General features: G+C 42.4%; 1 protein-coding gene across 1 annotated transcript in view; it reads right to left on the bottom strand.

Annotated features, from left to right (window-relative positions):
- Window positions 1–4385: 4385 nt before the first annotated feature.
- Window positions 4386–27209, bottom strand: part of LOC306765653 (uncharacterized protein) — a gene marked incomplete at its 3' end in the record, with an annotated part of 29683 nt that continues 6859 nt past the window's right edge. Inside the window, exons 4-21 of the mRNA XM_079253137.1 lie at window positions 26745–26896; window positions 26563–26647; window positions 25830–25998; window positions 21261–21447; window positions 17049–17163; window positions 13792–13890; window positions 13554–13610; window positions 13396–13464; window positions 13232–13321; window positions 13051–13160; window positions 12333–12852; window positions 12082–12174; window positions 9115–11013; window positions 7548–7695; window positions 7165–7282; window positions 6523–6682; window positions 4523–4668; window positions 4386–4401 (exon numbers count right to left, since the gene is read on the bottom strand). Of these exons, the coding sequence (XP_079109263.1) occupies window positions 4386–4401; window positions 4523–4668; window positions 6523–6682; window positions 7165–7282; window positions 7548–7695; window positions 9115–11013; window positions 12082–12174; window positions 12333–12852; window positions 13051–13160; window positions 13232–13321; window positions 13396–13464; window positions 13554–13610; window positions 13792–13890; window positions 17049–17163; window positions 21261–21447; window positions 25830–25998; window positions 26563–26647; window positions 26745–26896 (4233 nt within the window). The remainder of the gene's footprint in view (window positions 4402–4522; window positions 4669–6522; window positions 6683–7164; window positions 7283–7547; window positions 7696–9114; window positions 11014–12081; window positions 12175–12332; window positions 12853–13050; window positions 13161–13231; window positions 13322–13395; window positions 13465–13553; window positions 13611–13791; window positions 13891–17048; window positions 17164–21260; window positions 21448–25829; window positions 25999–26562; window positions 26648–26744; window positions 26897–27209) is intronic.

Consider the following 27209-nt stretch of genomic DNA (forward strand, 5'->3'; position numbering starts at 1 on the left):
CCTTTGAATTCACTTTATTTGATTACTCACTGACCAAAAATAAATTCTACTATAGTAGATGTTTATCAGACAATAATATTACAAAATTTAAACAATCAATTGAATCAATTTTTTCACATTTACCATGTGTTAGCATGACTGAGAGTCCCCCTTTAAGCCTTACTCCTGCTCAGATTGATCAACATGCTGATACTATAACAGCTTCAATGCGTACAACCTTGGATAATGTTGCTCCCCTAAAGAAGAAGAAATTAGGTAAAATTATGAAGGCTCCCTTTAATTCCCAGCTTCGAGCTCTAAAACAGGCGTCAAGGTGTTTGGAAAACAGATGCCGTTCATCAGGACTAGAGGAGTCTCACTTAACCTGGAAAGAAAGTTTAAGCGTATACAAAAAAGCCTTACGTACGGCAAGAACAGCTTATTATTCATCATTGATAGAGGAAAACAAAAACAACCCTCGGTTTCTTTTCAGCACTGTAGCTAGGCTTACTAGGAGCCGGAGTGCTGTGGAGCCATGTATTCCTTTCTCACTTAGCTGTGATGATTTCATGTATTTTTTCAGGAATAAAATTGATACTATTAGAGATCAAATTCACAATACTCTTCCTTCTACCTATAATGTTGAGCCTGTTGTGGTCTCCGAAGCATCCTTAGAACCAGGATCTGACTTGTCTAAATAGTTTCTGTCCTGTCCAACCCTCTGAATTAACTAAAATAATAGCTTCATCTAAACCATCCACCTGTATCTTAGACCCTCTCCCAACGAGCCTCTTTAAGGACATTTTCCCTTTAATTAATACATCACTACTAAGTCTTATCAATATGTCTTTAGTGACAGGATATGTACCACAATCATTTAAAACTGCTGTAATCAAGCCTTTACTTAAAAAGCAATCTCTGGATCCAGAGGTGATAGCAAATTATAGACCTATATCTAACCTCCCGTTTATGTCCAAAATTCTGGAGAAAATAGTTTCCGCTCAGCTACATGCCCACCTGAGCAGTAATAATTTATGCAAGGAGTTTCAGTCAGGATTTAGAGCTCATCATAGCACTGAGACGGCATTGGTGAAAGTTACTAATGACCTTCTTATGGCCTCAGACAAAGGACTTCTGTCCATACTTATCTTGCTTGATCTTAGTGCTGCATTTGATACAGTCGATCATAACATTCTGTTACAAAGACTAGAACAGGTGATTGGAATTACAGGTACAGCGTTAAGCTGGTTTAAATCATATTTATCTGATAGACTTCAGTTCGTTCATGTAAATGACAAGTCCTCCTCCCAAACTACAGTAAGTCATGGAGTTCCCCAAGGTTCTGTACTTGGACCAATACTCTTCACGCTATATATGCTCCCCTTAGGCAAAATTATTAGACAGCATGGAATAAACTTTCATTGTTATGCAGATGATACTCAACTATACTTATCCTTTAAACCAGATGAAACAAATCAGCCCAATAGGCTACAAAATTGTCTCATAGACATAAAGACTTGGATGTCTAGAAATTTTCTCCTCTTAAACTCAGATAAGACTGAAGTAATTCTCGTTGGATCTGAAAAACTCAGAGCTAAATTTTCTGGTTTTGTAATGAACCTGGATGGCATTACTTTAGCTTCCAGTGCTACAGTGAGAAACCTTGGAGTAATATTTGACCCTGACCTGTCCTTTGGTCCACATATTAAGCAGGTTACTAAAACAGCCTTTTCATTTACGTAATATAGCCAAAATTAGGGACATTCTGTCTCAGAGTGATGCAGAAAAACTGGTTCACGCTTTTGTTACTTCGAGACTAGATTACTGTAACTCTCTATTATTGGGCTGTCCTAAATATGCCCTGAAAACCCTTCAGCTGATCCAGAATTCTGCAGCCAGAGTCCTGACCAGAACCAGCAGGAGAGATCATATTTCTCCAGTTTTAGCCTCTCTTCATTGGCTGCCTGTTGAATCTAGAATAGAATTTAAAATCCTTCTCCTTACATATAAAGCCCTCCACAACCAGGCACCACTATATATCAAAGACCTCATTGTTCCTTATATACCAAGCAGAGTACTTCGTTCGCAGACTGCAGGCTTACTTGTGGTTCCTAGAGTCTCAAAGAGCCGAGCAGGAGGCAGAGCCTTTGGTTATCAGGCCCCTCTCTTATGGAATAAGCTCCCAGTTAGTGTTAGGGAAGCAGACACCCTCCCCACCTTTAAGACTAGGCTGAAGACTTATCTTTTTGATAAGTCCTATAGCTAGGGATGGTTAGCATCCCTTAGTTATGCTGCTATAGGTTTAGACTGCTGAGGGACATTTCCTGATACACTGAGCTTCTTTCTTTTTCTCTTTATCTCTTTCTTTTACCCCCCCATAACAGTGTTGCATCATTAACATGTATGTCTCCTGTCTCAGCAGGTCTCCCTGGCCGGGAGTAGCAGTTCCTGTTGTCTGTTGTCTTTCTGTCCTCTTCCCCCCCACACAGCAGAGGCAGATGGCTGCCTGTCCTGAGCCGGGTTCTGCCGGAGGTTTCCTTCCTGTTAAAAGGGAGTTTTTTCCTTCCCACTGTTGCCAGTGTGCTTGCTCAGGATGGGAGATTGAGTTGGACTCAACTCAATCTGTTGGTTTCCTTATATAGGCTGTTATGAATTGGCCTTCATTATGTTTTCCCCTCTGTCTGTAAAGCGTCTTGAGATGGCATTGCCGTGATTTGACGCTATATAAATAAAGTTGAATTGAATTGAACAAGTGGCTCAGGTAGTGCAGCTCATCCAGGATGGCACATCAATGCGAGCTGTGGTAAGAAGGTTTGCTGTGTCTGTCAGCGTAGTGTCCAGAGCATGGAGGCACTACCAGGAGCCTGACTTCCATTAGGTAGCAAGATGAGATCCTCAGACCCCTTGTGAGACCATATGCTGGTGCGGTTGGCCCTGTGTTCCTCCTAATGCAAGACAATGCCAGACCTCATGTGCCTGGAGTGTGTCAGCAGTTCCTGCAACACAAAGGCATTGATGTTATGGACTGGCCCGCCCGTTCCCCAGACCTGAATCCAACTGAGCACATCTGGGACATCATGTCTCGCTCCATCCACCAACGCCAAGTTGCACCACAGACTGTCCAGGAGTTGGTGGATGCTGTAGTCCAGGTCTGGGAGGAGATCCCTCAGAACATCCGCTGCCTCATCAGGAGCATGCCCAGGCGCTGTAGGGAGGTCATACAGGCACGTTAAGGCCACACACACTACTGAGCCTCATCTTGACTTGTTTAAAGGACACTACATCAAAGTTGGATCGGCCTGTAGTGTGTTTTTCCACTTTCACTTAGAGTATAACTCCAAATCCAGACCTCCATGGGTTGATAAGTTTGATTTATTGATCATTTTTGTGTGATTTTGTTGTCAGCACATGCAACTATGGAAAGAACAAAGTATTTCATAAAAATATTTAATTCGTTCAGATCTACAACGTGTTACTTTAGTGTTAATAATGAAAATTTTTAAATTTAGAATAAAATTCAAAACAGCGTGTAAGGCAGGGTTGCCCAAGTCCGGTCCTGGAGATCTACCATCCTGCTGTGTTTAGATGCAACCCCTGTCCAGCACAGCTGAGTCAAATAGCTGAACTCCTCTTCTGCATGTCATTCAGCTCTGCAGAGGCCTGCTAACGAGACACTTATTTGATTCAGGTGTGTTGGAGAAGGGTTGCTTCTAAAAACAGCAGGATGGTAGATCTCCAGGACCGGACTTGGGCATCCCTGGTGTAAGGTGACTAAAAATACTGGTTGTAAAAATAATTTAAGGACAAAATATTAAACATGAAGCTGCTTGCTGCTGCTTCAGAGAAAATGAATACAGGTGCCTTTTTGAACAAGTTTAATTTAATAAAATCAGTATCAAAATAAGTTAACAAGTAAACAAGTTTAATTTAAATTGTGTAAATCCTTAGAAAACATTCATACAGACATCACAAAAAGAAAAAACATCTAAAACCTTTTTTAAAACAACTTATAACAATATGTGAAATTATATTATTGTATTTTATCTTTATTTTAGGAGACAGACGTGTTTCTCCGTTTACTGGATTGAAATAACACTGATGAATACTCCGGCTGAAGCTCAGGGAGACGTTTGGACCAGAGCCTGATGAGCCAGCCTCAGGTTCTCTCTCAGCTCGTCGGCCTCTTGCTCTGCTTTCGCTCTGAACATCCTCAGCTCAGCGAACACGTCCTTGTATTCCTTCGCTGCATCTCTCTTGTCCTGCAGCGATAAAGGATTCAGGTGTTAGGTCACCATTATCATGCAGCAGCTGCCGAGCCGTTCGCAGGCTGCTCACCTTTAGAGCCGACTGAAGCTCATCCTTCAGAGACTTAATCTTCTGCTTCAGACTCTGGACCTCAGACTCCTTCACTCGCAGCGTGATCTGAGATGACAACAAGTCAGATGTTGACTGAACATGATTTGTTTTAAAGCAGTGTTTAAATAAATTCCTCTGGGGAAACATTTCTGTGGTGGAGATGCAGAAACAACTGACTGTTTCTAACTCCTGTAAATGGAATAAACATGAAGAAGGTGGAAAATAAAATGCAGCAGAAGAGAAACTCGCCTCCATCTCGTACACATCCGCCTTCTGACTGAGCGGCAGCGAACACAGTCTGGTGATCTCTGCAGCCAGGTGACCACTCAGCTCCTGGACAAATTAACAACAACAATCAGGATGATTATCTTTAACCTTCATCGCTGTATAATAAACTACACTTCATGAACCAGCTGAGGTACAAACATATTTCTACTCTTAGTTCATTTCCGTTTGAACTCTCAGGTCCCATTTCCAAATACATGAACCCGATCTCTTCAGTCTGGTTTTAGATTCTGGGCTGAAATTTGATTAACTTTCTTCTGTAGATGCAAAACAAGCCTAAAACCCAGCCTGGCCTTCTGAATCTGTGTGTGTGGAAGTGATTTTACGTCCTTGATGCCTGATCCACAGAGAATTACCTCAATAATCCAAGGAGAAATCCTGATAAGACTAGATTTTCTAGTGCTAGCCAGTTTGGAAATGAAAGCAGGAAATATCAGGAAAAATAGTGAATTTATTCAAGAGCAATCTGATTTCTTTTAATATCCCGATAAATGATGACCTAACTGCTCTGCATCACTGTGGAGAAAATGTTCCTCTTCATCTGGAAGCATTTCAGCAGATTTAGTGCATCTGGCACCATTTTTGGAAGAAAGTCTCCCTTGAGAAGTTCAACTTTTTATTTTTCTAATCGACTAACAGCACTGTCCACATTACCTTCCTGAGGCATTCAGGACAAAAACGTCCACTTCCAAAATAATTGCTACAAAAAATAATTGCTAAATATCTAAAAGAACTTTAGCAAAAAGTCAAAACAACAAAACATCCAAACATTTTAAGGATTTTAACCCTTTCAACACCGAAGCGCTTGTTTGATTTCACTGTTGTGGTTATTAAAGAAAATGTAAATATTTTTAATTAAACATAACTGCATCTGGGATTTTCTTAAAATCCTTTATTGATTGGTCAAAAATGAACCCAAGTATTAGTTTTGATGCATCATTAGTTTTTGTTTATTATTTATTTTGTCATCAAGGACTAAAATGTCCACTGATAAAAACTGCTCAAAAACAAACAACAGATTCATATTTCTTACCTACTATTGGGGTTAAATCTATTCATCCCAAAATACAGAATATTGATTAATTACGATGTTGAACCTTTTGACTGTAAAAAAGAAAAAGGTAAAGTTTTTATATTTTCTGAAAAGGACATTTTTGTCTGTAACGACTCAGGAGGGAAAGTAAATCAAACTGATGACTGAGGACTGAAGTGTATGGGGGGGGTAACGATACATTAATCTACATCAATACTTCCTATTTCTTCAGTTTGTTTGATTGTTTTAATTCCGTATTTCTCATATGACCTGTTGTTTTATTGTGTTATTTATTTGCATTTGAAGTGTTTTATTCTGTTTTTATTTTGGCCGATTGTGTACAGCACCTTGTTTTGAATCTGGTTGTTTTAAAGGGCTTTTTAAATAAAGTTTAGTTGAATCAATATATCAATCATGTCAATGAGCCAATGACTAATCCAAAATGCAAATATCGTTTCAAAATCGATACAACAACCATTTATCAAACAAACACAGTTTTATTATGAAAATAGCATTATTTTAAGCTCTCCAGACACGCCGGTTTCCTCTCACCAGCAGTCCGTCTTGGTTATAAGAACAGATTTTGTTTCATTTAAATGAATTAATTTCAGGAATAAAGATATTAAATGATAATCTATTGGCTTTTTGTGATATTGATAAGAATAAAAATAAGTGTATTCAGTTACCTGTGATATCGTTTCATATCGATCGGTGAGATCAAAGTGAATCTAATCGAAATTGGATCCTGACTCAGTTTGACGTTTTGGCAAACATTTAATCGTCCTCCAATAAATCGATACATAGCATGTTATTGACAAAACAGGTGATTTTCACTTTTGTCAAAGTGTGTGTGTGTGTGTGTGTACCACCTGGTTGCTGGTCCTCAGGTCCTGGTTCTCCAGCTGACACTGACACAAAGCCTTCCTCTCAGCGTCCAGAGCCTGGACCAGATGTCTGTTTTCCAGACACTTCAGAGCAAACTGCTGGGACAAAACATGGAGCTCCCGCTGGGAGGATTCCAGCTCCTCCCTGCAAACACACACACACACATCTTCAGCTACGTCGCACGTCGCGTCAAGAGATTAAACCCAAACAGCTTTAACTGTCCGCAGGAGAAAAATCTCCTTTTCTTGATGGGAATATGATAAATGAGAAACCGTCCACCATGCAGGAGGGAAGTGACATCACGCTGGTATCCACGGACAACAAGCAGCGATGCAACGATTTCAGCTTGATGATATTAAACTCAGTAATCTGACTGAAACAGATGTCCCGGGACAGAAAAGGAAACAGATGGTGTGTTTCTGACTCAATCTGCACAAGTTTGAACAAGTACAGATGTCAGATAAAAACAGAAAACCATCTGAAACCATCTGATGATGATGATGGAGTGTCTGTGGACTTGAGACTTCCTGAAGATGTTTAGATGCTCAAATGACTCAAAAAATTTAGACCAGGTCTGCCTGAAAGCGCTCTCTGTGAAACTTTTCAGCTGCATTTTGCTTCTGTACCTGTGCTGCCTGTAAATGTCCTCCAGCTGTGTGTTTCCATGGCTGCTCTCAGGCTGACGCCTCCTCTGGACCTCCCTCTGCAGCTCCTCTTGGTGCGTCCTCCTGATGGCTTCGATAGCTGCGAAGGAGAGGAGGAAGAAGCAGCAGAAGCAGAAGAGGAGGAAGAAGAAGCAGAATAAGAGGAGGAAGAAGCAGAATAAGAGGAGGAAGAAGCAGAAGAGGAGGAAGCAGAAGAAGAGGAGGAAAAAGAAGCAGAAGAGGAAGCAGAAGAGGAGGAAGCAGAAGAAGAGGAGGAAAAAGAAGCAGAGGAGGAAGAAGACTAAATCTTGTAAGAAGCCTGTTGAGTATTTTGCTGCTTAGATCGGTTTCCCATCTCTTCTCACCGGTCACCGTGGCGACAGTCTCCTCCTCCAGCAGCCTGTCTCTCTCCACCAGCAGGTGTTCCAGCTCCTCCTGGTGGAGATGCTGATGCTCCTCCATCTCCTTCAGGTGACACTCTTTCATGGAGACGAGTCCACACTCATATGTGGCCTGAAAGCACAGGAGATGCTCACTGACCAGGTCTGAGCTTTACATTACTGTACATGGAGCAGCGCATGATGAAGACGACGATGATGATGATGATGATTGTCTCAGATTATAATGGGAAACAATGTGAATGGTTAAAGTTGATCTTTTTATCAGATAAAAAACCTTCTGCAGAAAGAAAAAGTCCTGCTTTGTCTTTATGTTTTCACCCATTTAAAGAGAAATAAACAAACCTAAACAGCAGAGTTTTGCTCAGCATTGGCTGCATGTCGGAGGATTTTACCCACAATGCTTTTGTCCACAATTTGAAGCTGCAGATAAGGACATTTTTCTACTTCTGTTACCCTGACAGACTGTTTTTTATCTAAATATTTTAACGTTTAGCTTCCAAAATGCTAATAAATGCTGTTATCCGGAGTGAAGTGGTGCGCGGTGTTAGTCCCACTTCGCCTCGGCTGGGTCAGACACACGGCTGATGTCTGCAGCTTGACAGACATCAGACGTCTCCTGCAAACCTCGTGCATTTGTTCTGGATCTGCCTGAATGTAACCCTGATTATCCACAGGTCAGAGATGATTGAATCCTGTCCGAGGTGCTGAGAGAGAGCTGAACCTCATGCAGACATGCAGTCAGCAGCTTCATCCTGTCACATTGTCTGCATTAGAGAGGATCTTTATCTTATAAATTGGATAAAATTAGTCATCATTTAGTGGTTTCTCCAATAAATTTGTGGAAATTTGGAGTTTATTCTTTCATTTTGTTAGGACAGAGTCCTGCTACGATTCCCTGGATGGCCGGGAGAAATGTTTTACTTAGCTGTGTGAGCTGGGTGGCTGCACCGCTGCATGGTGCTACTTGTACAGAAATATTTCTCATATTATTGCCTTTTTTTCCCTAAATACAGCTTGTTTGGATATGGAGAAACACTTCCTTATGTTTTAATCTTTTATCATAAACTGTAGTTTATAAATCTTAATTGTTTTGACACAATTTTACATCTAAAACTCAAACAGTAAAAAAAAAAAACCCAAAAAAAAAACAAAACCAAAACCCTCCAAAATATATAATTGTTATTTATTTAAATGATTTATCCTACAGAGTCAGTGTTCCCTCTGTTGTTTTCTTTCAGCTAACTTCCAGTAAAACTTCCTGTACCAGATTCTTCTAACAGAGAATCAGGCGTTTCCTGAAACCAGTGGGAGAGAAATCCAGACTAACTGTTGTCATGGTGACGTCTACAAAGACCTGAGCCAGGCCAGATTCAAGGCTTGATAAACAGATATATTATATGAACCACTTGCACACATTTCAGGTTTTTCCATCAGACAATAACACCATTACATCCTGAACGGAGGTCCCTCCTTAAACTTAGTGTTTGCATTTGATGCTTCAGGACTCATCATCATCATCATCTTCACCTACCTTCAGCCTCTCCATCTCCTTCTCATGCTGCTCCTTCTCTGAATTCCTCTGCAGGTGAAACTCCTGGTTCATCCGCTCCGCTTGGACAGACAGCTCATCCACTTGCTCCTCCAGCTCCTTCACTTTCCCTCTCAACTCTAAAAGTTGCTCTGCCACCACATCTGGATCTTCCTCGTCGCTTTCCATCCTCTGCAAGCTCAAACGAGGCCTTTCCATCCCGTTGTGTTTGTCTTCAGCCACGTCTGCAGGGTTTCCTCCTGCGCTCTGATGGAAACTCTCGTCTGTCTGACAGCTTGTGTTCGTCGTGGCAGCCGGCGACTTTGCCCGTTTCTCCTCCAGGTTCGACAGTCTTGCTTTGAGCTCCGTGTTCTGCTCCGCCAGGCCGCTGCAGCTTTGGCAGAGCTCTGTCTGGCGTGTGCAGCGAGTCCTGCTTGCATGGCGGCGGCAGAGCGTTTCCGTAGCTGCAGAGAAGACGAGGGACGCAGATCGAGGGTCTGAGAGGTGAAAGTCATGCAGCGTGTCTGCAGTGGGCTGCAGTTGGTGGAGCGTGGAGGCACTGATGGAGATCTGCTTCAGCAAAGACATCTTGGCCTGCGTGCCAGCTTTCAGACGCTCCACCTGCTGTTCATCCCGTCCCAACTGGCTGTTTTCAGACATCGCTTCTGTTTCTGCTGCTTCCACGCCGTCCCACATGCAGTCTGAGTCCTGCATGCCTGCTGCGCCGTCCCTCGCCTCGTCTGTGTGCAGAAGCAGATCATGACCGGCGAGCAGCATCTGTTTCTCCAGCTTGATCCGCTCCATCATCTCCCTGAGCGCCACCTCCGCAGGGTTCATTTCAGACAGATCCTCCTTCAGTTCCTCTTCCTCCGTTTCTTCGATAAAACTCGACCCGCTGATGATGTCCAGCAGTTTCTCCAAAGCTCCCAGCCTCTGGAGCATTCCTTCTATGACTTTCTGGATCTTTTCTTCCCCAGAGACACTCCAGTTCCCTTCTCCTTCTCCCAGTGGCTCCTTCTCCAGCTGTTCTGCAGCTCTTCCAGAGTAACACTCTCCCGCTTCCTTCAGCTCTTCGTTCTGATGCTGGAGCTCTCGGCAGGTCAGCTCTGACTGACGCAGCTGCCTCTCCAGCTCCATCAGCGTGGCCTCAGTTGTCTCAAAACACCGAAGCAGGTATCCTTCTGCTATCCCGGCCGTGGCTTTGTTTTGGTCATGGTTTATTGCTTGGGTTTCTGCCAGACTGTTGAGCTGCAGCTCCGCCTCCGCCTCGCTCAGGCTTCCCGTCAGAGAGCTGATCAGCGTCTGGGCCTGCTGGAGCTCCTCGGTCCTGGAGCTCAGCTCCTTCTGCAGATCTTCCAGCCTCATCTTTCCCAGATCTTCCTGGGCGTACCTCCTGCTGAGCTCCGCTTTCAGCCTCTCTATCTCACGGTCGGCCTCTGTCAGCTGGTTCAGCATCTCCTGGTTGCGCTGGTTGAGAGCTTCGTTCTGGTCGGAGAGCAGCTCCACCTCGTCGGAGAGTCTCTTCAGCACCGTCTGGTCTGGAGCATCGTCGTCTCTCCATGCTGCCTTTAAAACCGCAAAGTCACCGTTGTTTCTTGTTTCTGCGGTGGGGAACGGCTGGTTCCAGTGGTGGGACGCCGTGCCGTCAGTCTGACAAAGGTCATGTCGGCCGTCCGATGCAGGCGGGGGTAAAAGTGCAGCTTCCGTCTCAGGAGGAAAATCCTCCAGTTGTTGTAAAGGACTCGGTGCATCGTGCATCCAGATGCTGGCTGGAGGTGGAGCTGATGAAGATGCCTGGAGGCGGAGCTGCGTCCAACGGCACTCAGAAGTCATTTCGTACGAATCCTTTTCAATCACGTCTACTGAGCAGAAATCTGCTTCTGAACAAAGCGGAGCGTCCAACTGGAGAGGAAAACACAATGTTGTTTATGTTTCGCACGGATGAACAGAAAAATGAACTTTTTCAGCATCTTATGGTGAAACGCGTCAAGTAATGGAATAGAATTTTATATCTGAACTTATTTCGCTTCCTCAACATGTTTTCTTTCAGACGAAAAAGGACAGTGATGTCAGTGTGTGTGTGATAAATGTGAAAAAAAAACTAATTTACAGACTTTTTTTTTTATCTCAAAAAGAAAAACAAGTGTTCTTTAATGTATAAACTGATGAGCTGAGGTACATAAACACCAAAACATTTCTAGCCAGTGTTTGAGTTTCATTTTTAACTTTTACAACAAAAAAAATTAATTCAGGATGTGTCTTCATCCTGTCTCTTCTCTGAGCTCTCTCTAACCAGCAAAAGTCAGTCTGATGTTGACTCTTGTCTTAGCTCTTGCTCTGTCTGTTTCTCTTCTTCTGTTTCTCCTCTGATGATGTCCCGACACAGAGCCGTAAAGCAAAATGAAGCTGTAACGTGCTGCTCCAGGCTTTAACAAAGTCTGGTTTCTCAGTTTCAGGATGCTGCGAGGTAACATCAGCTCGAAAATTAAATGAATGTCAGTGTGCCATCAAAACCAGTCAGAAAGAATATATATATATATATATATATATATATATATATATATATATATATATATATATGTATATGTATAAAATTTATTTATTATTGTCAGTAAAAGTTAAAAATGAAACTTAAACACTGGCTAGAAATGTTTTGGTTTTTACGTACCTCAATTCATCAGTTTATACACTAAAGAACACTTGTTTTTCTTTTTGAGATCAAAAAAGTCTGTAAATTAGTTTTTCTAATTTATAACACACTGACATCGCAAGGAAGCAAAAGTATAACATTCTCTTCCTCTGTCAATCTTGTGTGCAGCACTATGAAAATGTTTAAATGTGCTGCAGAAATAAAGTGATTGACTGATTTATAGATTCACCTGCATTTCGCCTTAATCTTTATCAGTTCCTTCTCTAACTGTCACTGTCTCGTAAAGACAAATTGATTAAAGTATAAATACGTGTTCAGACCTGCTGCTGACAGAGTCCATCTGCGCTCAGCTGAGCCTCCAGTTTGACTCGGTGACGCTCTGACTCGGCCAGCTGGACCTTCAGGTCTTCAACCTCCAATAAGACAAAGAAAACGAGGCTCTGATGTCGAGTCAGAATAATAAACCAAAGTATCTCATCTCATAAACATGGAAGTAAAAGCAGAGAAAAGTTTGAGGGAAGCGAAGCTGCTGGACCAGAAGGAAGGAAGAAAGTAAAGCTTCATCTGTCACCTGCTGCCTGTAGCTCTGCAGCAGCTCCTCCACCTCCTCAGAGTTTCTGCTCTCGGTGAAGAGCGGCAGCATCTTCTCCGCTCTGAACGCCGCCTTCTCCACCTGCCTCCAGATCTCCTCCATCGTCTCCTCCGCCTTTTGCTGTGGCTTCAGACTCAACGCTCGCACGCGGCTGTCCGTCATGTCCTCTCCCTTGTCTCCAGAGATCAGAGAGATGCCCAGCATGTTCTCATACTTGCGCCTCCTCTCCTCGCGCCTCCTCTGTCCGTCCTGATCACTCGGCTCCAGCGAGCACAGCGGTTTGCTTTCCCGAGGTTCTGCATCGGCCGTCGACTTACTCCGAGGCCCGAACTCGCTCCAGTCGATGGTTTTGTACCGACCTTTTTTACGTCTTTCCATCACACTGGTGTGGAGATGGGGGTCTGTCTCCGTGGCAACGTCAGATGAAGCAGAGTCCTGCGTCACATCTGGTCTGGGGAGGACCTCAGGCGGGCTGCAGGAAACGTGGTGGCCAGGTAAACTGAGAACATTTTAGAGGTTAGAAAAGCAGATTTTATTTACTTCTAATTAAATTTAATTCTGTTAAATAAGTTTCTTTCCGCATAAACGGTCTCGTCATCGTTCCTCGTCATCGTTCCGTTCCATATAAGACATTTAAATAAGCGTTTAAGGCACAAAACTAAAAGCAATGAAAATCCTGATGAGATAAACATCTTACCTGGCAACGTCAGGGGCGCTGACCGGACGCACGTTCTTCATCAGCGCCTGGATCCAGTTTTTACGGATTCCTGCCGTCATGGCCGACAGCGTGAAGACGCCTTCTGGGGTCTGCCACATTTCAGCATTGTGATTATGATTTAAAGTGCGACCGTGTCCAAACTGCTGGTGCGCAGACTTACGTGGATCTGGAAGCCGTAGTTCCTCGGCACGTCGTAATTGGACACGTTGTAACACTTTGCCAGGTCGATTTCTCCGTCGAGATCTGAGGTCTTACGGAGGAAACAGAGAAGACACGCTGGAACATTTCCTGCTTTTTTACGTTATGGAAACAAAACGAGCATACCTCTTCAGCGATGCCGTCTTTGTAGTATCTCAGACTGTCAGCCGAGAGAACAAACCAATATTTCTTCCACTAGATGGAAGCAAAGCACATCAGACGTACTGATTTGTATGGAAACTCTGAAAGATTCATCACGACTCAAACCGTAACTTTTATCTTACCTGATCGTTTTCATCCAGTTTGATCATCCAGCCTTTCTTGAAGTTTAATAAATCCGGCTGTGAAGAGGATGAAAACAGCTGGGAATAGTTTCCTCAGAGGAGTGATTGTGTTAAATGTTAAGTTTTCCTGCTTTTCTACAGATTAAATAGTTTCTGTTTCGGAATAAGACCTTTAACATCTGGACTGATTAAGAGATGAGCTGAGATTAACGGATAGTTTTTTGTTCTTTGTGCTCACCGTCATGACCGTGTCGGACGTCCTGCGGTCCAGAGACTTGGCTCTTCTCTGCGGAGGCAAAGCACCGAGCTGCACCGCATCGCCACATGACTGAAGTTTCTGCAGAGAAGAAACCAAACAAACATCAAGATTAGACGACTAACGGAGACGAATCCTGTCAGGAGGTTTCTGTGAGGTGTTTTCTGAGTCTGGACGGTTTAAAAGTGCGGCCTGCATACCAATCAGCCAGAGCAGGCAGCAGTTTGGCAGAGATGTCAGCTGTGAGGATTAGACCCGCTGGATTTCACCACGGGGAGCCCATCAGGCTTTTCTCCAATGCCTGTTCAACTCTTACTCGCAGAGATGGTTTGATTTAGCCGTGGAATGCATGAAAAGGTTTGCGAGGGTGTAGAACTCCTGACAGCCTGCTGTCTGACATGTCCTGAAAGCTTCATATGAGGAGGACTCGGCTCAGCTCTAACGGCACGTATCAGCGCGTTTCATGCCAGATTGCAGAGTTTTAAATAAAGCAGGGATGCATTTCCTTGTTTACTTGAGCCTTTGCTATTCAAAAGATTCTTTCTTCTATCTTACATAAGCACTTTAATGAGAAAAAAGGACCACTTCAATCACCACAGAACCTCCATTGTGCTTTTTGCTGGCATTTACGTTGAAAACTATCCAAGGACACAACATACAGAGAAACACAACACTGACTGCAGTGGAGAAGCTGGAGCAGGAGGAAGAGGAATAGGAGGAGGAGGAGGAGGAGAGGAAGAGGCTGTTCCGGGAATCTCAGCTCTGAAGCCTCCGGACAGGCTTCTCTGACCTTCTCCTTGCGATTAAAGCAAATGCACCCAGAGACACATAAACCTCCAAAGTGCTGTTGCTGTCTGGAAAAGGTTCGTTCTCTGGAATGAGTCAGAGTTTAATCAACGCTGAACAGCTGCTGCTCTGACGACCATCGCTGCTGCAATGACTCTTATAGACGACTCTACGGCAGAGGAGCATTTCATCAAGGTGGCTCTGAACAACCGTTCCTGTTCTGGCTTCTGTCATAACTTCACAACAAGCACAAATCATTTTCCACAGTGGAGAACAAGGACTGGGATGTTTGTGACCTCTGACCGGAGCCAATCATGGCTCGCGGCCAGGAGAGCGCAAAACTCCTGTCGGTAAGTGAGTTCAGCTTTCTGGGGGCGTTCCTGCAGGCGTGTTGGAGGTAAAGCTGCATGAAACAGCGTTTAATCTCCACATCATTTCACAGGACAACACATCCTGTCAGATCTGATCCAGACTCAGGAAAGCTTAACGAGATGCAGATTTCAGGTTGTTGACAGTCTCAACCGGTTTTTAGGGAGGACACATCTTCCTCCTGAGGGTTCTTCTCTCCCAGTTTGTCTCCGTCTCATGATGGTTCCACCTCAACGGGGCCGTTTAACTGGAGAAATGTCCTTTTCCACGTACAGCATGCTGCATAACAGCTTCTTGTAGTTTCATTTCTATATCCTTTTCCAGGATCATCCTCATCTGAGATGATCTGTTGCCATGGTGACCTATGTTTACTTAAATGTCTTTAAGAACGTTGAGAAGAAAACCATCTGATTTACTTAAAAACAATCATTTAGCCAGTGCTGTTGGGTCACGCGTTGCCTGTGTGAGCCGTTTGTGATTCATGTCTATGTTTAGCTGTTGCTGTCACACACACAGACACACACTCACCTCTTTAATCACTGGGCTGCAGCGTGACAAGACCGACTATGATCCATAAACAAATGTACTTAAAGTTTATCAGTACACCTGTTGGCACGGCTCTCGGCGTCTTGAGAAACTCTGCTGTATCATTTCTGAGGAATCCCTGGAAAAAGGAGGAATCCTTCGCTGCTGATTGCGTCCGGCGAGCTGAACTCCTTCAGGGCATCAAAACCGGTTTTGTTCCCAAACAAAACGGCATGCTGAATGATTCAGCGCACGTGTCGACACCCGCTCATACGTGCCTCGACATGGTGAGATTGCTTTTTAACGCGCTTCATGCTAAATTGTCTGAATGAAACAGGAATGTTGTGGTTTTCGCTCACAGCCTGCCTCAGAGTGGAACTTCTGTATCATCCTCTGCAGTGCTTGATCTGGTTAGCTCATCTAAAATGACGTGTTTATCCAGAACATCTGTCTGCATGTGTCATAAAGAAACCAGATAAGCCCACACAGTGCCCAGTACAAGCTGGGATCAGCTGCATACAGTCACTGGTGAACTCATCGTGGATTAAATAAGCACAATGATGATTATGATCATGTGACGCTGGTAGGAGTTGCTTTTCCAATAAAAAATGTTTTTCAGAGTGTTAGTTTACATCCTATTACAGCAAATAATCCCATCATCAATCAGCATTTTTTTATGCCAAGCTAAGCTAAGCTATGCTAAGCTAACCGGCTGAAGCGCTACAGCGTGACATGAGAGTGGCATCAACCCTCTCATGTGACTCGAGGAAACAAGTGCAGCTGATATGGGGCTGAACCAGTTCTTTAACATCAACCTGCTGACAGATATCATAAATGAAGAACCGTGAAAAAAACAACACAGCATGCCTCCTCAGTGACCCAGAACCTGAAAAACACGACCCACTCCAGGAAGAGTAAACAAAACTAGTTGCTGTGATGGAAAGATGTCAAACGGGTCTGAAGTTGTTCTCAGATGAGGACCAAAGACCTGGTCATCACACATTCTTTATCTTTGAGGTGAAAGACGCGTTATGTAACTTTTTGACCGTAAAACTCCGCCTCCCGGACGTGTTTGATGACACAGCAACATCTATCATGTGCATTTCTGAGCCGCTGCTGCCCAACAGCGTCCTGAGGCTGAGAAACCGACACGATACAACTTTTACACCTAGGGCACAACGTGACGTTTTACTTCGCGGTATAATAAGGAACTGGCTGTTTTGAACACACAATGTAGCTGATTTAGCAAAGAAACACAAGAAGATTAAAAGAGAGAAAGAGACAAAGCAAGAGTCTTCTGCTGGCTGGAGAGAGCGAGCAGGTCAGGTAGGATGCAGGATGGAGGCTAAATCAGCCGTCGCTAGGGGGCGCGTGACGGGAAAATGGCAGAAGTTCTGTAGTGCATCTTTAAGTGATCCATCTTAAGCATTTTTATTTGCATTCGTACAAATAAAATGAGAAATGGATGCAGTAATGTTTTGCTCAAAGCTTATTTGTAGCGTCTTGCTGCTTTAGACAGAAAAAACAAAATAAAACTTCTTCTTTCATGGTGAACTTACCTCTCGGTAGCTAACGCGATCCTCCGTCCTGCCCTTCCTGGAGACGGCTGCCCCCCCTCTGAGCTCCTTCCTGGGGGTTTCCACTCCCAGCAGCCACCCAGCTGAGATGTCCACGCTGCAAATCAGGAAAAGCTGATTTTTATCCAGAGCACAAAATTCACCTGTATCTCCCTCATCGACCACTGTTCTAGCAAACTGAAACCAATTGAAAATAATAGAATTCAATCAATCACATTTTATTTATAAAGCACCTTTCTTGCATGCAGCTAATGCTGACATTTTCAGAAGAAAAGTTACAGCCTCATTTGAAACTGAAAAGTAGATTTTATAGTAATTTTTGGGGCAGGTTTTGCTTTGTTTGAGTGTTTTTGTGACAGTCATGATGGTTTACTTGTGCGACAGTGTCATGTGACCTGTGGGAAGTTAAAGATTTAGTGCTCCTACTGGTCAAATTACACAGGACATCAGGAATGAACATCAGGAAGCAGAAGATGGTAATAAAAGGTAGAAATCCCTAAAATGTTTTTATTAATTTTGTTAAAGAAACAAGTAAAAACTTTATATTAAAATTGGTGGCATACAAAAAAAAAAAAAAGTTGTATTTGATTTAACTTAACAGAACTTTTAATCAAGGCACATGAAATTAAATGAAATAAAATAAAATAAAATAAAAAACAGAACATTGGAATTTCATTATTTAGATATTCTCTATTCTTTTTACCTTAAAAAACCAACTTCCTGCATCCTCATTTAAAGACATTTATTCTCATAAACTTCCTGTTTGAATCAGTGATTATCAGGTTCTTATCATTTCAGATCAATCTCAGACTGTTAAGAGAAATAAACTACATTTAAGCTCAGGATGAAAACGGCAAAAACAGTAAATGCTGCTGCGTGTTACAGTGAACTTGTTTACATGTTTTTAACCTCAAGTTGGATTTTTAGTATCGAACTGGGAGCAGTGGAACAGATAAACACAGTTGCTGTGAAATCTGATGTAATCTGCCATCTGAACCTTGAAGCAGTTGCTGTGAATGCTTGTTTTACTTCCAGTTCTTGTGAAACTAAAAGTAAAAAGGAAATTTAAGAAACATTTAAAGACTTCTCTCTTCTCTATTTTAAGCAAGTCGGTCATTTATTCACGTTAGTTTCAGACAACATGACTGTATTGTGTCTAACCCAAGATGCTTAAAAGATTAAAATATTATAAAATGACTTTACTTAAGATGCCATCCTGCGACTATGTTGCAGCCACTGAATTATTAACGTGTGGTAATGTGCTCATTAACTTGTGGCCACAGGCTCAGTGTCTTCATACTGCTTGAGTTTCAAACTAAAAGCACCAGAAGTCAAAGCTTCTTACTAATTATAATGTTGTTAATAACAACAAGAGACTGCTGGATATCATCAGACTTTATCCCAAGATTAACATAAAATTAAATGGAATCTAAATAATTCATGTTTCTTTTGCACTCCAGCCATAAAGGAACTAACCCACCACCTCCATCATCATCATCTAGAGGTCAGACTTTCATTATCACTTTCCATGCACAACTATGGTGTGTATTAGTAACCTGTAGCCGTGGATACACTTATTTTCTGTCAACATCATCAGACTGGTTCTGTTGTTGTTGCTTGTAGTTGCATAATTTACTTACAAGTGAAAGTAAAATGCAAACTGAATAGTACTTTAAGAAACATTTAAGAGTTTTTCTTTATTTGAATCGTGTTTTCCTCAGAGAACAGTCACGGTGTCGGGTCTAACTAAAGACACTTGAAACATTCACAAATTGTCACACAGTGATTTGTTTCATGTATTTCCTTCAGTGGAAGATCTGAAAGCAGAAAAACAATCTGGTTTTCTCTGACAGAGCTTTTAAATCCAGCTGTTAGTTTATAAACCACTGAATGTTTCAGGACCAAAACATTCAGGATCTTCTGGTTTGTTCTGAACCCTCAGGTCATCGGGGTCAGGTCTACTTTCTGTTCCTAGAGGAGGCAGCGTTCAGGTTTCATTCTCCTCACATGTGGAACGAACAGCCAGAAACCTGCAGGTCTGCTGAAACTCTCAGCTGCTTTAAGTCAAGGTAGAATCTGTTGTATTTGCCGCTTTTTATCAAAATTCTTCACACTGTTCACACTTTTTTTAATCATATATTTCACTTCTTTTAATTTAATTTCTTATTTTTCTTAAGCTTTGGTTTCAATGCTTCCTGCATCTTGCTCTAAATTATCTAAATTACTTTGAATTATCCTGTGCATTAAATGCACCTCTCTGCTGCCAGGCAAAAAAGGTTTGTCTTTGTAAACTGGAAAATGTCGCTCAAAGTAAAGATGAACATTGGACTTTTCTTTTAGTTAGAACATTATTTAATGAATGTTATATAAACAGATATTAAAATGGAACTGATGTGGATTTAACTGGATTATAGTTGGACCACAGTGGATTGCAATGAATTAGACTGTAAAGCAAAGGGATGTTTGATATTTGCTTTTTACTGACATGTGATACCGGTTTTTTCCAACTCTTGATTTCTGATACCGATATTTTAGGAGTGCTTTGTGCCAAATAAAGAAAAATTTCAGGAAAACTCTTAATGGCATCTGTTATATTTGGTCATTTAGAGTAAGAGGAACATAGCTGAAGGGTTTCATATAGAACATGTACATGTTGTGTAAAAGTAACATCTGAAATGATCTTCGATACTTCATTTCAATGTCGATATCAGCTCATAATATCGGTATGCCGATAATGTCGGACATCTAGGGCTGGGCGATATGACCAAAATCTTATATCCCATTACATCTAATTTTATATCCCCATAACGATATATGTAACGATATAAAATAGTTTGTATAACGTGTCAGTCATCAGTTATGTGTCAGATGTTGTCTCGGCAACAGCAGCAGTGATCTCCTTCCATCTGAGGGAACTATGGCCGTATGACGTTCCACAGCTGCAGTGTTTACGTCTGGAGTTTATTATGAGCTTTCGCCTCCACTTGACGCTGCTTTTGCTCGTTGACTCTATTCTTTATTCTGTATTCTTTATCCTGATTCCTGCGCAGGTGATAAAATGAGTTAGTTGTGTCGGAGTCCGTTGTTGGGACTGTGAGCTAGTCTGTTGTTGGTTCCATGTCTGTCTTTTTATATCCAAACCGCATCCATGTGACAGATATTTCCCCTCTTTTATAAACAAGTTCATCAGTTTGGGTTGGCTGGTCACCTTTTAGTGAATTATCCTGCTCTGGAACACGTCTGCTACAGTCTTCTCCATGTTTGTTTATGTATTGCAACGTAAAGCGCATCTTGACGTAAAATACTGCAGTAAAGCAGCTTATCCTGGTGTAAACAATAGAGCCTCATATGAAACAATACATTTTCTATCGTCCAGATGATATACATCATCATATCGCCCAGCCCTAAGGACATCTCTAGTATAGAGATGACTTTGTCGTGGATTGATGCTGTATGAATAAAGCTCACTGAACTGAAGTGAACTTGGACACAACCCCCTACTAACAGAGAACCCTTTTGTTATTTTCAGATCAATACTATCAGACCTTGATGAAGGCAGGTTTGGCAACAAGCTGCCACTGTAACTGGGTTTAGGTGGGTCCAGGCAGCTCTGGGCTTTAAAACCGAGGTGTTTTCAGTCTGACAGACCAGCAGACTGTTAGCGCTGGAGGTCATGAGAAACAATGCTGCAGATATCTAATTACACCAGTGTTTTGGAATTTCTGGCCTGATTTGGGGGAAGAAAGTTTTTTTTTAATGTTTTTGTTACCGAAAAAGGAAACGAGTGAAAACATGTCTCCTCACGTGACCAGTTTACAAGCTGCTGGGGCTCAAACTGGGAGGGTTTCTCTCTGCTAAATATGAAAACGCAGCAGTCAGATCTCTAATGGAGGGGTAGAGCACCAGCCTTTCATCTGGTGTTCAGCGGTGTGTGATGGTTGTTCAGCTTCATACTGGCAGGGGAAAAAGAGATGCAGTGGATATCCTTTGTGCTAATTGCTTGCACATTTCCCCCCCCCCCATTTTTCCCACTGCCGATGCACTTTAAATGGCTGCTAGCGTTAGCCACAGATTACATGCAAACATACACCAGAAAATAAAAACCAGATTGCTCTCAAACACAGAGGAGTTCTTCACATGGATGATGTGAAAACTGGCAGGAATCAGCGACCCCTCCCTTGATTCATTCCTAACCTGTCCTGACTCTTGTTCTGGTCGTTTGCTGATGTTTGGATGATGTTTGACTCGGCCAGCTGGCCGTTGATGCTGGCAGCAGCCATGTCCTGGGAGCTGCCAGAGCTGACGCAGTTGGCCAAACGTCCAGCTCCATCCGAGGTCAGAGAGTCCCGGGAGACCCGGACCAGGTAGGAAGATGTGTCGCCTGGAGACAGGAAGTAATGCAGAATGTGAGGACAAAGAGATGAAACCACAGCATGAGTCTGTTTTTGAGGCAAACACAGTTTAGTTACGAGTCTCAGCCACCAAAACAAAACCACTGATGAAATTTTTTTTTTTTTTTTTTTATATTAACCAAAGACCCTTTAATGGGAAAGCAGCCCCACTGGAGCTTTATATAGCAGACTGTAGATAAGACTCTTAGATCTTCTGTTCCACAACATTTTCTTATTTCATGCTGATTTTCAGTCCCATCAGCAACATGATGAGGACTCCTTCCTTTGGCTTGAGCTTTATTTTGCATGTCTGTGTAAACTGTAGTCTCATTTCTACCCTATTATCTGCTTGTTTTTACTGAATCTCTGTGAATGTGTTAGACAGCAAAGTAAATAAGCATCTATTCTTTATCAGACCTTATGATCAGGTGACTTGAACATTTGATGAACAGTAGCACCTGACACGTTGTGTGGTTATTTACTTATATGTTTTCAGCCAAAAAGCAGAGGCAGTGTGTTTAAAACCTCAGTATGATTGCATTCATCTATAAAAGGCTGTAAGAGTATTTCCATGAAAAAGACCAATAATACAGATGCCAGCTGCAGTCCCAGAGCTACATCTCAGACTCTCCAGGCCTCTGTTAGCAGGTTAAATGTTAATTTCACAACAGTCTAGTTGGAAAAAGATGGAACGAGCACGGTCTCTCCTCTCTAACAAGAACATGGCAGCACGGCTTAGGTTTGCAAAGCTGCATCTGAACAGATCATGAGACTTCTGGAATGAAGTCCTTCAGACGGACCAGCGTGGACACGTTTAGTCAGAATGAAAAGCAGCAATGGTTAGTTTTCATATAGAAACTACTACCGGCCTAATTGCTTCACTTCTCTACCTGCTTGTCACAAGTTGTCCTTCGATTTATTCTTATTTATAGTTATGTTACAGAAACCATACGCACGCACGGCCCGAAAAAGCAGCTGTGTTTCCATTTATGGAGTAACTTTATGGAATGGACAAAGTGATGATTTAAAACTATGTAATAATATTATCCAGTTTAAAAAAAATGTACAAAAAATTGTTTTTGGATAAATATAAAAAAAGAAGAAATTCATTATTTATTTTGCTGCTTTAAATTTGCCTTCTGACTGATGACTTTCAGTATGTAAAGGTTGCCATATAACTGTGTAAGTTAAATACTGTAAATAAGGAGTTGTATTGAAATAAGCCTTGGAATTCCTTCTGCTCCTTATAATAAATAAAACAAAAAAAATAAAAAATACTAAACCTGGTTTAAATACTGTGGTGGGACCCTCAGAGTGCTGCAGAGTGGAGCAGGAGTCCCAAAGCGATGAAAAAAACCATCACACAGAAAACCATAACTAAGTTATTATTGATAAAGAGGGTTTATGAGCTTAACCTTAAGTTTGTTTCTCAAACAGCTTCTATAAAAGTAAACAATAATAATAAGTGTAAATTATAACTTTTTTTCCCAGGTTGTATCCATGTAATTCTAAGACATGGTAAGTACTAGATTATTACCATTTTGTTTTTATTATCCCACTGAAACATTAAACTATGGGTGTGAGGGAGGATGTTCTCTCTGTTTTACATGGTTCCTATGCTCCAATGCAAATTTCCGTCTTGGGACAATAAACATTTTTACAACCCCGTTAGCTGAGCCTCTAACATGTTTACATCACGTATTTTCCCATAAATCAGAAACAGGTTATGCAAAGCTGCGTCCTTGCTAGGGTCAGGATTCTGGCTCCTTCAACATCTGAGATTTCAGTCCATAAAAGTGGAGTTTCCCTTCAGGAAAACACACATGAAAGGCCATGAAAGTACATCCCCGCTTGTCTTCATTGTGATGAGAACGATCCCACATACAGTGTTAACATGCTGTGTTGCTATGGGAATATCAACAGAACCAGTGTCTGCGTTAAACTGCATGACAGCAAATTAATCATTTTGTTTAGACGGAGCGAACTAACACAAAGACGAAGAGCGGTGACATCATCATGAATCAGCAAAGGAGGAAAACAAAACATCTGCTTTAAAGTAAATCTGACTGAAACACGTCTAAACTTGTCTTTGACATTTAGGATGTTTGTGCAATAGTAACAGCAGTTAGAAAAAAGCTTATTTCATCCACAAAGACATCGGAAATGGTGTATCTGTGTTGCATCAGGTCTCAATTAGATTAGCATGTAGAGAATATGCAGAGGTTCTGATACAACACCGTCAGAAGAAACATATTCCAATCTGAGTAAAACTAGCCGGGTGTATCAGATTTAACACAATAAAACCTAAAGAATGTAAAAAAAAAAAAATCAAAAACCAATAGCTCTGAAACGCAAACGTTGTTTGTGTGGTTTTCAGAGTATTTCATCAGAATAATTTGCACAGCAATATTTCGTATAAAAATTGATGACAAGTCAACAGAAACTTTCACAACGTGAAATTTCTGTGCAGCGATTTTACACGTTATATTTTTTCCAAACTGAGTTCCATTTTTCTTAAAATTTGCATCCAAGAGACATAATCGACCAATCAGAGAAGACATTCTGACGGTGTCACCAGAGCTGGTCATGAGTTATGAAAGGGCTTTAACTCTGAGGGTTTCCCGAACAACTTGACAGAATTATCAGTCTAAAAGAAACTTAATAAAAGAAAATTAATAACAAGCACGTAAAACTTCCAGCATTTGCAGTAAAAAGTCTAAATTAGCAGCTAACTTTTTAACTGCTAAATGAAGGCTAATTCAGCATCCTGGCTCTTCTCTGAGCTCTCTCCAGCCAGTAAAAGTCCGTCCCATGTTGCCGCTATCTCTATTGTCTTCTTGTGCAACATGTGTGTTTAAAACAGCCAGTGTGCTGGTGTCCAGTTGATGTGATGTACAACATGTTGCATAACATGTATATAACACAGATATTTGATCTTTTTGATGACAACACGGTGCCATAAAGTGAAACATTGCTGTAAAGCGGCGTAACGTCCTGTTAAAAAGACATAACATCATGAGGTGTTCTCAGTCTTCGGACACTGCAGGATGATGACAGCTCAGGACTGCACAATAAATGTCACCATGCCATCAAAACTTGTCAGAAAGACACATTTCTATGACCAGAAAGTTACATAGTGATACTTTAACCTCTCTGCGTACAACCAGGAACACAATCTAAGTGAATGTGAGCAGAATAAGCAGAATATCTGTATTCCTCTGCCTTCTGCTGCTAATTTCCCTTGTTTAAACCTGTAGTTGTTCTGGATATTTAAGCAGTGTTTACACCAGCTTAGTTTGTATTGTGCAACATTTATTAACTAGTTTAAATGGAGCTGCGCTGTGCTGCCAGAAGGAGGTGGTACATGCTACATGTGGTTCTCGTTCAAAAGAAAATGTTCTAACCAAGCATAAATCCACTGCAATGCACGTCCACACAGCCTGTCGGTCACATGAAGTAACTGTTTGCTGATGAGTTGAATCTTTTTAACCTCCGGTCGATCAAAACCCATCCTAAACCTTCATTAATTCATCGTTCCTAAAGGCAAATAAAAGATGCAAATGGACATCTGGCTATTACTGCTGTAGGAAGTGACTCCCTTTAACGTTGTACTTGTTATGCAGCATTCATGGCAACATTAAAAACTGTGTTTTCTGATCCTGAATTCAGCTGAAAAATCTCACAAACAGCAAATATATGAGACAAATGAAGGTTCTTGCAAAGAAATGGATGTAAACTATGGAAATATCATATCTTCTCACAGTTTTTGATCATATCCCCCTGAAAGAAATCGTAACGGAGTGCCTCTGCCTGAACCGAGGGATCTTTGTCTTAAACCTCCATCTCACTAATGAAGCAGCCGACAGTCTCTGGCTGCAGGAGATAATCCACACCGTTATTACAGGATTTATGCAGACTGGTCGCGAGTCTGACGCCAGATAGGCGCTGGTGACCACTTTGTCCCAGCACACATCTCCAACAGAAAGGACTACGTGATCTCTGCCAATCAGCGAGCCTTTCAGAACTTGTTTAAGAGCTTTTTTATGGATTGCAGTTTGGCTTTAATGATGCCTGAAGGTCAGAGACTTCCAATTTCCTGCACATCTCTCACTGTGTTTCTGTCTCGGTTTATGTAAGTCTACTTCCTGGTACAACACAAACTCCTCTAGCCAGTTCCCACGACGACGGCGAGTCAGCGCTCTGTCAACATGCCAGGTTACACCAGAGCTAACTCAAAAGTACAAATAAAAAGGCTCAAAGTGTGTGAACATCTGCGGGACGTTAGGCCGGGGCAGCAGGACAGGAAATGATGGACATGAAAGCTGGGAGTGTGTGTGTGTGTGTGTGTGTGTGTGTTGTGCCTGAGCTGCACCTGCACGGCTCCACTCAGGACACGGGGGATCTGTTTTGGTGCCAGTCCAGACCGAAGTCACATCTGGTCCTCCAGGAGACGGATCTTCCTGCCGCTGAGCTGAATCTGCATCTTCCTCCAAGGAGGGCAAACTGGGATCAGTAGCTGCCATCTTGGCCGGACTGGGCTCCTGCAGGACGAGACGTTCATCGCAACACATTTTTATTTTCTGTTGATTCATTTTTATTTTATTGTCCATGTTTTCCATCTTTAACACAGAAACCTGTGAAACCCGGTTTGCGTGTACATAAAAGAGGGTTTGTTGTTTCGTCACAAAGCAAAACTTCGGAACATCGGCCAACATTTCAACCTGCTGTTTATTCCCACCAGACCGTATTACACAAGTCCAGCATGCGCTCTTATCCTGCGCTTTAACGTCAGGCTGCTGCTCGTAGCGGGAAAACAATCTAATTTAGCCACGAGCGCAAAATTAGAAACTAATTACAGCAACAGGATAGAGAAGTAGAGGCTGCTGGACGTGCAGAAACTGGAGGTCTCCATGGCAACTGGTCCAGATTTGGCTGCTGGTCTGTGGATGTTTACTACACCTAGAGAGCAGGAAAGCTACTGGTTCAGCCTGCGACTATCCTACCAGATGTAGTAACTCCTTCCTGTTGTCTCCTCACTCTGCAGCTAATCTGAAAAACTTTCATCTCACAGTTTGAAAAAGCAGAAAAAGGCTTTTCTTCGTTACCTGACTGGCGACATTTTCAACTTTACGTTTTTTCTTCTGGTTCTGTTTGTTGGTTCGCAGATAGACGGCGAGGTGCTCGCTCCACCTGATGGAGACACACAGAGACAAAACATGGCCCAGGTGAGAGGCTGGAGTCCAGATCCAGAATGGCTCCTGGACGGTGTCACCGGTGGGGAACCGACCCGTTCATGATCTCCTTGTGGTCATTGCGGATAAATATCTCCTTTGTCGGGGTGGCGATGCAGAGGGCGTTTTTCTGGCCCGTCCTGCCTTCGGCATCGGAGATGTCTGTGCACAGATTCATATTCACCGTCCCCTGTGGCAACGTGCTGGGCTGCAGGAGGAACAGAAACGACATGACGCCGCTGGAGGTCGCGTTAAGGAAATTCTGTTTACGCTAAGAGCGGGAATCAGATGAATGACAGCTGAACAGAGGGCAGCTGGTGGGTTTTGTTGTGGAATGAAAGGGATGAGGGAATTAGATTTGAAGGGATCACAAAGCGGTGGTGGGGGGTAGCATTAAAGGACAGGCTAAGCCTAAATCTGCACACAACATCTGGCCTAAAGCTGCCTGCTTGCTCCAAAACACGCGGCAGATGCGTATAAGAAGCAAGGATTACTGTACACTGGGCCTGATGTCTTTGTTA

The sequence above is a fragment of the Telmatherina bonti genome, assembly GCF_933228915.1.
Source record: "Telmatherina bonti genome assembly, chromosome: 14".
Lineage (NCBI taxonomy): Eukaryota > Metazoa > Chordata > Actinopteri > Atheriniformes > Telmatherinidae > Telmatherina > Telmatherina bonti.